At 36.3% G+C, this 11,789-nt stretch overlaps 1 protein-coding gene across 5 annotated transcripts in view; it reads right to left on the bottom strand.

Annotated features, from left to right (window-relative positions):
- agla (amylo-alpha-1, 6-glucosidase, 4-alpha-glucanotransferase a) overlaps window positions 1-11,789 on the bottom strand; it is a 29,438-nt gene that overhangs the window by 8,571 nt on the left and 9,078 nt on the right. For 4 of the 5 annotated variants that reach the window (XM_077225552.1, XM_077225562.1, XM_077225534.1 and 1 more), the window contains 7 exons: window positions 9,664-9,787; window positions 7,270-7,433; window positions 7,083-7,184; window positions 6,834-6,989; window positions 5,233-5,383; window positions 4,356-4,480; window positions 3,950-4,062 (listed from right to left, as the gene is read on the bottom strand). In XM_077225552.1, the coding sequence (XP_077081667.1) occupies window positions 3,950-4,062; window positions 4,356-4,480; window positions 5,233-5,383; window positions 6,834-6,989; window positions 7,083-7,184; window positions 7,270-7,433; window positions 9,664-9,787 (935 nt within the window). Of the gene's footprint in view, window positions 1-3,949; window positions 4,063-4,355; window positions 4,481-5,232; window positions 5,384-6,833; window positions 6,990-7,082; window positions 7,185-7,269; window positions 7,434-9,256; window positions 9,381-9,663; window positions 9,788-11,789 lie in introns of all 5 variants that reach the window. The other variant, XM_077225571.1, reaches the window with a different exon arrangement.

The following is an 11,789-nucleotide window of genomic DNA, read 5'->3' as shown; positions in this document are numbered from 1 at the left end:
AATAAAAATAAATTTGACCCCAAACAAGCCAACTGAACATCAGTGCTCAATATACATAACATTGTGTCATAACAACTTGCCCTGAGCATGTATGTCAAGACCCAAACCGGTCACCTTTACATGGGTCATCGGATGCCCATTTTCCACAAGTTGGTATGATTCTTTTGGGTCTTCATGTAAAGTTTGTAACATACTTTGGTTAAAATTTCTGAATGGTTGTGTAAAACAACACCCTTTTTACCTCTTAAAAAACAGCTCTGTTCACAGTGACCCGTTTCGGTGCATGTCTCTTTAAATGATAATGAGCAAAAACTTTTTGGCTTTTTGAGGATTAAAAAAAAGTGAATGGATTTTTTTCATTGCATGGTGATTGTGTCCACACACACTGCAAAGACACATTTATTTACAAATACCATATAAAAGTGTATTTTGCATCCGATGACCCCTTTAAAAGCAGTTGGAGAGTTTTTGAATGCATCAAAAATAATTTAGCACGAATTTGGCAATACTCCTCAACATCAGCTCTCACTGTCTTTGATCACAGGCAAGAGATATCGTCCAGGAATCGTAAAATCAAAATGCTAAAAATAAAATAAAAAATAAATGAAGATGTCCGCAAACCGCATTCATCAGATCGTGCTCTTTCAACTTCCACTCCGTGTGTGCGCGTACACGGAGGCTGCATTTTCAGGACCCCACTTCTAGGACCGCATTTCTAGGACCCTAGGTTTTTAGTGACAACGCCACCTATCGAATTAGAGGACCAGCGAAGATGAATGACATTGGGAGTGTGAGTATCAAATGCGAATCAATTTTTATTTGTTTAACTTTAAAAAAAATTCTGATGCATTTCATTGGAAAGTTAACGTTGCCAACGTGCTGGTGATTTGCTAAACAGTCTTGAATGCATAGCCATCATATATTAGCCTCTAATGCTGGAAAATGAATTGTTAGCACGTTCATTTAACGGAACTGTTGCATGATAAGCCTGTGTTGACTTATTTACAGCACAATAAACTGTAGCATGTTTGTTCTGAAAGCTTGTTTATTACTCATTGTTTTTCCATTTTAATTCAGTTAAAATAATCTTAATGTTTTCACTGTCACCTGCTCACAGTCAGCCTGTTTAACGTTACCCACAATACATGCATGATATGTGTACGTCTCTTCATTTTGACATGGTTTTATAAAGTTGGTTGAGACATATGACATTTTAATAGTCAGACATATCCGAGAGGCCATTATAATAATTGAAATCCCACGTGTTAGATTGTGTCATTTACTGTATACTGTACTCTATATGAAGTGCTATCAAGGACACAGCTCAGGGTAGGCAATAGTATGACAAAAGATAAATAAATAAATTGGTTAAGCACTAGGCTTAGGCCAAATTTATGTCTATTTATTTATATGAAATTAACTTAAAAATGTTTTTCAAGAAACGACATGAGTGTTTCTAGAACCTTTGTTCCGAGAACATCAAAATCATTTTTTTTTCAAATCTTTGAACAGTATGCAATAATTGTATTATGAAAATTAATTGGTATGGAGATTGATATCATTATTTTTATCATTATCATTACTCTGTGGTAACTAAGATCTTTTAAATATGAAATGTAAAATTAGAGAGTAGAACATGGTCAACTAAATGTTCCTTATTTAAATCACTTCTCTTTCTCTCTCTTAGGAGTCAGTGATGATGTTGTCCATGTGTTTGTCCATCCATTGAAGTTCTGTCTATGTGGTTCAGGTCATGATCAAATTTGTTTTTTTGTGTGTTCAAGTTCAGTGGGTATATATTATTTTGTAAAATATTTTGTGTGTTCAATTTCAGTTTTTATATATTATTTTGTAAAATATTTTGTGTGTTCAATTTCAGTTATATATTATTTTGTAAAATATTTTGTGTGTTCAAGTTCAGGTGTTTTATATTATTTTGTAAAATACAAAATCTAAAATCTACCCCCAGAGTCATCCTTGTCTTCCCTCTGTACTTGAAAATGTGGTCCATAGTGACTGAAAAGACTATAAAATGATTCCTTGTTTATTTTACTTGAGTTATTATATGCTACTTAGACCCAATAATTTCTCAACATTCCTAGGAACCTGGTTTAATTACAATAAGGAAAGTAGTATTTGGGTGTAATAAAACTTGAAAGAAAAAAAAACACTCTAATGTAGTTAAAACTGGGTGGAAATATTAGATTCCTGGAAATCCGTTCCTGTGACTGCGGTTCTCCGACTCGGTAGGTGGCGCTGTCACAAAAAACTAGGGTCTTAGAAATGCGGTCCTAGAAGTGGGGTCCTGAAAATGCAGCCTCCGGGACTGCAGACAGATAATATTGGACGAGCTTGCAGCGGGAACACATAATTTACCCGGAAACAACTAATTCTAATTTCTGATTGGCTGGTAGCTAGCATTTAACTCTGTATAACTCGAGACAGATGCTATGAACTCGGCAGAGAACTTCCCTCCGTTTGCCTGCGCCTCGTCCATTAATTGTATAGCATGACAAGTTCCCTTACTCCTCAGCGTGAGAAATACAAGGTGTGGCGTGTGAGCGTGTGAAAGGGTTGAAATGCGTGTGTCTCACGCCCAATGCGTGAGACTTGAGAGCCCTGTCAATGAATGCACGCGCGTCACCTGATCCACACATGCACATCTTCTTTGTTGCATGCGCAAATTATGATAAACTAATACAAAAGAAAACATTTGTATTCACAAAAATGTATCTATTTGTACAAATTGCTACACGTTCATTAAATTTTTAATTTTGCACACGCAAGTTGAAAGGCATTTGGTTGTGGATAGTAAAACATATCTGCAACATTAATCAAGTTCATTGATAATTGTGCTTGCATCGTTTTGATACTATATTCATCCCATATACACTACCATTGAAAAGAGTGGTGTCAGTAAGTTTAAAAAAAAAATCAGCAAGAACCAAAAGTTGCAGTAGACATTTATAACATTACAAAAGATTTCTATTTCAAATAAATGCTGTTTTTTTTTTAATTTTCCATTTATTAAACCCATTCAGCACATCTGTTCTCAGTTTTGATAAAAAAATGTTTTTTATAAAATGTTAAGCAGCACAACTGTTTTCAACGTTGATAATAATAAGAAATGTTTCTTAAGTACAGCATATTAGAATGATCCCTGAAGGATCATGTGACACTAAAGACTTGAATAATGATGCTAAAAATTCAGCTTTACCATCACAGGAATAAATTATATTTTAAAATATATTAATATGAAAATAGAAAAGTTATTTCCTCAGTTTTTTGTTTGTGTTATTGTGCAGTTACTGTTCTGATTCTCCTGCGTATTCTCCCTGTCCATTAAAGACTCTTGATTCTATTTGGATTTGTGTTTAACCACACCTGACAATTACTGTTTTTCCTGTATTTTTTTAATCAAATAAATGCAGCCGAGGTGAGCATAAGAGAATTCTTTTAAAAAACATTGAAAAATCTTACCAACCCCAAACTTTTCAAAACGTCTCAGTTCTTTGTTGTTGACATTAAATATTGTGTGTCCAATCAAACTCCATTTTAACTTTTTAAAGTGCTTTTTAAAATTATTTTAAATGGAGTTTAGGAAAACAATTTCTCAAAAGTACTTCACGTCAATACCTGTGTATAAAAGCAGTCCTATTGTATAAATATTGTCCTATTTCGCCTATTACATGTTTACTTTGTATATTTTCAGGCCTATGCAGTTCATATTAATATAAAATACAGTGAGTTTTTGAGGGCCTAATCACCGATAGTGTGAGGACCCTATTGGAATTGCGCCGTTTATTTATTTTTTTACTTTGTATGATACACAATTTTGGCTTCACCACTTCATGTCCAGTGCAAAATCTAGGCAAAATCCTGCTGTAAAACCATTTGTAAACCACTGTCATAGATCGGTTTAGGGACAGTAAAGCTGTTGAAGTCTAACCTGAAAGCAATAACGCTTCCAGGCGTCAGCTGCTCAAACACGATCTCCTGCACATATTCACTGCTCCCTCGAGACGTCACCCCAGCTTGCCGCACCACCTTGCTGTCCTTCAGCTGAGCAGACAGAGACGCAAACAAAGGAACCTCTGAGACCAAACGATAAGATTAACTCGTGCAGTGTTGACAGTACAGCAAATCAAAAGGCCATGCAAGTCCAGGCGGCAGACTTTTACAACCAGGCAGGAAAGGGGAGGTTTACCAAAACAATTTGTTGAGATGAAAGAAGAGCTCTTTGAGGGCTGTAGGGGTACAGCTTTTGCTGTTTTGTGAATCAGTGCTCTCTGCTGAGGCCATTGTGTCGGCTTAGAACGGTTATAATTAAAGCGGTCTCACAGCACTCAAGTTACCTGGATGTGCTCTTTAATTTCCACCGTGTACCCAGGCATGCCATTAATGCTCCTCTCATCTTTTTTGTAGGAGCCCGCCTGCCTCTCCACAGTACGCGCTTCCAGCACCACCTCCTCTATCTTACCTGTGAGAGAGGATTTGTTCCAAGAGATTTCAGGGATTGGCTTCCAGTCAGGCATTAAGTACAAAGGACATATAATAGAGACAGAATAAAACCAGACACCAGAACTGAATCTCAGTAGCTGCGTTTACATGGACCCATATAATCCGTTTGTAATCAAACTAGTAGCACAGTCGGAATAAAAAAAAAGTCACATGTAATCACGTCCGTCGGAATGAATTGGCCAAATACAATTAAAATTTCATTCGGATAGTAAGGGGTGGTTTAAACCTTTTCTAATTCGATCGAGAGGAAATGTAAACACTAAATGGGATTGAAACCCGAAACTGGAAAGTACTGTGCATGTGCAATGACGTAGAAACGGTGTTACGAAGTATTATGTGGAATGAGCTGTTGTTGCTCTCATCCACGGATGCCTTGTTTTGGGCGCGGGAAAGGTTTTTTTTACTGCTTGATAAATAGAAGCAGCACGGCACAACGGTTCATGTGCTCGTCGTCTCCTATTTAGGACACAAAATATGTAAATATTAAGTCTGCTCTTTAAAAAAAAGAAAGGAAGACATATAGGAGAATTGTTAGTATGCACTAACAGCGGGAAACTCTGTATATTCGTCCAATGTCAATCGGAATGAATTCAAACAAAAGGTGTCCATGTAAAAGTAGCTAGTCAGAGCGAGTGAGAGAGGATATCTCATCCAGTTCAACACAAAGAAGGTTCAGCATCTCTGATAAGGAGCAGTGAGCCTGTGACACACCTGGGATGCACATCGGTGGAACCTCATCTGCATAGCGATGGTGTTTGGGGTTCTTGAATGCAGTGCGGCACACAGCCACGACTGACTGGTGTGTGCTGGGACAATGCCGGGTGACTGCCACTATGTCCTCATCCACTTGGTCCACAAACACCTAAGAAAAGACCCAGACATATTGATAAAGATGCTCAAAGGTTATTATAGTTTTGAATTTCAGTTTTGTTTTTATTTTAATCGTGCTTACAAATTTATTCTATTGTTTTCAGGTTATTTCTAGTTCATAATTGTATATTGCATTTTTTATATATAGCATACTATACATCAAATAATATATAAAATATGAACTACTATCTATAAAAATATAATATATTTAACATTTATTTATTTAGCTGGTTAGTTTCAGCAATGGTTTATTTAGTTACAGCTTTAATTAATTAAACTTGTCCAAGTTTATTATAGTTCTACATTTTTTTATTTCATTTTTTATTTTAATAACATTTATTTGTAACTGTATTTACTCCAACATTTTTTTCTGGTTATTTCTAGTTTATAATATAGCGTTTAATACATATAGTTAGCAATTTTTATTTTTATAAAATTTAAAAATGCAGGTTATTTTTAGTTTTAATTAAAATTTAATATTTAAATTTATATCTAAATGTATACTTTTACATAACATTTTAATGTGTTGGCAAAACTCACTAGATGAACTTTAAAAAGTACTGATAACCTTACTTGTGTAACGTGTCATATCGTCATCTGCAAATATATATATATATATATATATGAATATACATTTTTGGTCATTCTTATTTTTATTAATTTGTACACAAGTCCCCGCCTTGTGGCCGTGATGCTCCGTCTGCCCAAACTTGCATTTGTACAGACTTCACAGTGGACTACTACTCAACAGTCTATAGGGGCTTTCCCAAAGGGTAGTTATAGGAACTAGCCACCAGGACAGTCCTCCGAGAACTAAATTTTCCCCTAGGGCAATTTTCCTGGTTGTATTCGCACCGCCAGTAGTAACTCTGAAGTGCCGTAATCTGCCTCGGCATCAGCTGTGTTTTTGTTGTGTGTCGTGGTCTTTGTGATAATGGAGATTGAATGTAGACATATAAGTTAAGTGATTGAAAGAGCAAAAAGAAGAGCTAAGAGACAAAATCTCCTACACCAACTTGCAGTGCTACATATCACTGAGGTTGAGAAAAGAACATAATGCAAGTGGACAGGTAAATGCAGTTAACATTAGCTTTCTGTATGCTTATGTCTTATCGCTGTTTTCCATGTTTGTAGAGTTAGTTCATGGAGTAAGTATATGCCGGTGTGTTACGTATAGTATGCGTTTGGCCAATCAACGTACAGTTTTGTCACTGGTAGTTCCTATTGTGCCGGGTTAGACACTACTCTGAAGTGGGTGCTAATTTATTCCCCCCAAAAGGCATTCTTATAACTAAATTCATTCCGAGTTCCTGGGGTGTGTGAAAACGGCAAAAAGTGGGTATTTCCGCCAATATACTGAAGGAACTATGAAAATATTCCTCCAGTGCAAAAGCCCCTAATGCGACATTACCATCACTGTGGACCCCCAGGGCTGCATTTACCTGGTTAAAGCCTTTTGCAGCCAGTTCCTGGTGTAGCCGATTGAGGGCCAGCTTTCCGGCGATGATTCCTGACTGCAGGTTGACCTCATCAGGGGATGATGGCTTAGCCTGAGGATTCCATTTGCTATAAAAGCGCTCCTCTGTAACCACTGAGATCTGATGGTAGAGACACAAAAGAAGGGCTTTCAAGATGTACTCAAAAAAAGGAACTCAATACATATTTTGTGAGTTGTGAAGTTGATATCTTGCCTGGTGGGGTACTAACTCATCGTAGCCTCTGGTGCTCCCAGTGGCACAGCAGGCTATAGAAACAACAGCAGAGCTGGGCAGTGAATCATAAACAGAGCGGACCTACAACAAAGAACATCAATATAAGAACTCATTCAAGAAGCTCCATCAACATTCATTTAATTTGTCGTGTTTGAAAATGCTATACCTGAATAGGGCACTCATTATCATGTGTGACATCTAGGAACATGGCGTGGGCAATGCTGGGCACCAGAGGCCTGAGACTGGGCTGAAGAAAAGCCCCTACCGGTTCCCCTCCGTACCGGTACACAAGCCTGCCCTCCTCATGACTGTCTCCTGCACTCATCGCCTCTACAACAGCACAAGGAATGACAAGTAACGCAATTCAAAGTATCAATACTCCATCAGTTTAAAGTGCCCCTTTTATGATATTTAAAAGTCTCCTGATATTGTTTTGGAGGTCTCCTACAATAGGTTTACATAAAAAAAAGCACTTACATTTTTTCATAATATACATTGCACATCACCTCACTTCTCAAAGATTCTGAAAACGGTATTTTGGAGATTCTGCCTCTCTAAACTCCTCATTTCCAAGTCTACTCTGCTCTGATTGGTCAGATGGCCCAGTCTGTTTTGATTGGTCGAATCGCAAACGAAACGGCAATTAACATAATATGAATTTCCCCAGCATTTGTATACAAAGTGAAACAAACAGTAACGACTAACTATGGTCGGTTTAAACAATTTGAGCCCGGGTCCTCATCCTTTGGTAAGTGCATGCAAAGTGGTTTTGCTTTTAAAGTGCAGAAAACAGCGTCTTCTCATCTCAAAACACAAACCAAACAATTCCAGGCCTCAGCTACAAATACAGTATTTAAGTAGGGTTAAAGCATACGTTGTTCGCAGCCAGCCAATGATGACCACAGGCTGAGATAATGCATTTTTTTTTTTACAAACCTACATAGGTTTGTGCAGGAAGTGAGACTTGAATTACTGACGACTAATTTCAGGCAGTTCAGAATCGCATCTTTCTTTTGGGAGACAATAACTGTTTATCGTGCACTTTGATCTTTGAAACTTACAGAACTGTTATATTCACAAACATCTACATTACACATTACATGAAAGTGAATACCTGAAAAAGCATAATAGGGGCATTTTAACAGGCGCTACTTACTTAACTTAAAAATAGAAACTTCTTCATCATTCAGTCACATTCATGTCATTGTAAACCTGTACTTTCATTTTCAAAGTTGTACACAAAAAAAGTATTCGTACCAGTTTTCCTAATCAGATCAAATTATTCATTGAAAAGATCCAACTGAAAAAAGTGATTCATAATGAATCGGATTGCTACCTCTCATGAACATGCCAAGGAGATTTACAGTCTGTTTCTTACACAACTATATTGTATGACATCAGAAAACGTGGAATGTAGTGCGCAAGTCATGTGGACTACTTTTATGGTAGTTTTAGTTCATTTTATGGTGCTTTGTGTCCTTTAAAGTTTTTTGGTTCTAGTGCAGAAGAAAGAAAGTCCTACAGGTTTGGCACAACATGAGGCGAGTAAATGATGAAAAGCTAAAGAACACTGATGCTTATTTTGAAAGAAATTACTACTTTTATTCAGAAAGGATGCATTAAACGGATCAAAAGTGACAGTAAAGACATCTATAATGTTAAAAAGATTTCTATTTCAAATAATTATATTCATCAATGAATCCTGAAAAAAATGGCATCACAGTTTTCAATGTTGAGAATACTATGAAATGTTTCTTGATAATCAAATCAGCATAAAATAATGATTTCTGAAGGATCATGAGACACTGAAGACTGGAGTAATGATGCTGAAAATTCAGCTTTGCCGTCACAGGAATAAATAACATTTAAAAACACATTCAAATAGAAAAGCACTTATTTTGAATAAAAATCAAATTTCACAACATTGCCGTTTTTACTGCATTTTTGATCAAATAAATACAGCCATGTTAAGCATGAGACGTCTTGCAAAAAACATTTAATCTTTAGTGACCTTAGTGAAACTTTTGAATGGTAACAATTCAGGACGTTTGATAATAGTGTTAGACTTCACACTATACACTTCTGTACGAACAATATAAGAAAAGAGCTACAATGCAATTTTGTCAAAGACCATTTGTCAAAGAAGACCATACCTCTGATGAGTGAGGAGATTCCTAATCTAGTCACAAAGACATTATCCAGCTCCTCGCTGCCCGTGAAGAGCTCGGCCACCACGTACAGGTCAGGCCTCAGTGTGCGGGCGGCATCCAGCATGAACTGCAGCAAGCAGGGTTAGTGCAAGACACACAGCCGAGAGGAAACCAAACCACGGGTGTTAGTATGTCAGGTCAGGGGCAAAAAAATGGGTTCAGAAAAAGAGGAGAGTCGTGCCTCAAATGAAGCCAAAATGAGTGAACAGGAAACAAGGTCCAGGAGAGAGTTTTAGGATGTAAATATTCAGGAATGATAGTTCAGAGAGGAAATGACAGGATATGCAGAGCAAAGAGAGAAAAACAAACAGATAAGACATTGTTAGTGTCATGCTTACAGACATCAGTACCTCTGATGAGACTGGTTATTCCGAGCCGGTTTACAAACACATTGTCAATCAGCTCGCTGCCTGTAAAGAGCTCGGCTATCACATAGAGATTGGGTCTGACTGCTCTGGCCGCCGCCAGCATGGCCTGCAGGGTACAACATGTGATCAAATTCAGAAGTGTTGCTGCCTAGAAAACCGTCAACTGATGTTTCATTTAGCTGGGCTTCTTTCATGTCCCTTAAATACAGTACATGTGTGTTAAAATAACTTTAACCCTAGAATGCATAAACCATAAAATAATCAACACGAATGCATGAAGAGGGGCAAAATGACCTGTATTACAATTAATGGTTTTATTCAAAAATAGGTGCCCTATTAATGGAATAATTAAAATAATTGATGATACACTAATGTTTTAATATATCAAACATTTTATGTGTCCACTTTTCTTGTATATATGCATTACAAAACATGATATTTTAAATGCAGTTGTACTTTTTCTTAAACTCTAAACTAATATAGATTTACTATTATGAAATTGTGAAAATGATCTTTTCAGACAAAGACAGAACATTTCACATAAGATTTGCACCTTTTTAAGCATCACTTTTGGGCAGTTGCACCTTTGTTTGGGCCTTCAGCTGTCTGTTAATATAGCCTGAAATCACATATACTGTCTCGAGTAGGTTCTACATTTGATGAAGAACTACATGGCTGTTACAAAAGTACGCATGTGTATATGAATATTATCAACCATGAATGTGTGTAGTATTAATGCAGTCTGAATGTACTACACCCGCCACTTGTAATGTGAGCTATAGAGTGAGTTGCCTCATTTCCCTGTTGAATGTTAAAGTGTCCATTGGATGTGATCTTCACAATCATGGCAGAAGTAGTAGGTCATCCGGATACTTTGTGGCCTACTGTTTTGAGAATGCCGTGAACTCAGACATACTACTCTTTTAACATACTGCTTTTCACCTATTATAAAGTAGGTAGGTATCATATGCATATTGAGACACAGGGTTGGTGTCTGAGGCAAATTCTTGGCTCAGAGCAAAAAAACAAACAAAAAAACAAACATATTTTTAAGTAATCCATATTTTAAGAAAATAATTATTATTGCAAAAAAATATATAAATCCAAATATACTGTGTAGAGTCAAAATTCCACAGGAAATGAATACAGGTCAACAACGAACAGCTGTTTCCCAATTTGTATGTGTTATAATAGATATTTTTAGAAATGCGCCAGCTTCATTTCATGTTTTATCTTTTAATTTTTTCATGAGGTTACTTTTGCCCTTTGCTTTCGACTTCTCACTGTATTAGCAAATATGCACATTTTGAAAGCTATCAATTGCCTTTGTGCCTTCTGTATTTTTACATTTTAGTGAAATCTTAAAGTTCTCTTCAGTAGTCTTAAGCAAAGCAGACTTAAAGTTGTACCCAGGTTTTAAATTTTCAACAAATGCTAATGCAACATTATTTTAATGACAGAATCACTTTAAAGAAGTGGAACTACTGGAACTAAGGAAAAGTCAGTCTCTTTTTAAACAGTTTAACAGACAACCTGTTACTGTGTTTGTGTAGTAAACTGATAATTGAAAAACATCATGTCAACCCTGTTATCCTTCTGAGGGCATAACTACATCCCAACATGACTTATAATGCAATTTATTAAAATTCAAACATATACATTTGTCTAATAAAATATTTAAAATCTTATGACACCTTTTGGGTCCCACTTTATATTACGTGTCTTTACTATGTACTAGCATTTGAATTAATCATTTGTTACAATGCACATATTGTGCGCATAAATGTTTTTACATTGTAAATACCAGCATGTAATTACAGCTGCAAATCATTTCTGTAATTACATCTATATTTACACTGTTGACTTTTCCTTTGCCTTTCCCTGACTCAACCTTAAACCTACCCATACCACCATACCTGTCTTAACCTTACTTGTCTCCCACCTCAATAGCAGCAAATGTGTTTTGCAATTCAACATGAACACAATAAGTACATTTATTGTACCAAACACATTTTTTTTTAATGTAAGTTCATAGTAGTTAAAGACACCTAATATAAAGCGGGACCAACTTTTGTAATTTAAAAATCACCATGTTAAACTCGAAAAGG

The sequence above is a fragment of the Siphateles boraxobius genome, unplaced genomic scaffold, assembly GCF_051911475.1.
Source record: "Siphateles boraxobius isolate OS27281-9 unplaced genomic scaffold, OSU_SipBor_1 1, whole genome shotgun sequence".
Lineage (NCBI taxonomy): Eukaryota > Metazoa > Chordata > Actinopteri > Cypriniformes > Leuciscidae > Siphateles > Siphateles boraxobius.
This window is presented reverse-complemented; position numbering and strand designations above follow the sequence as displayed.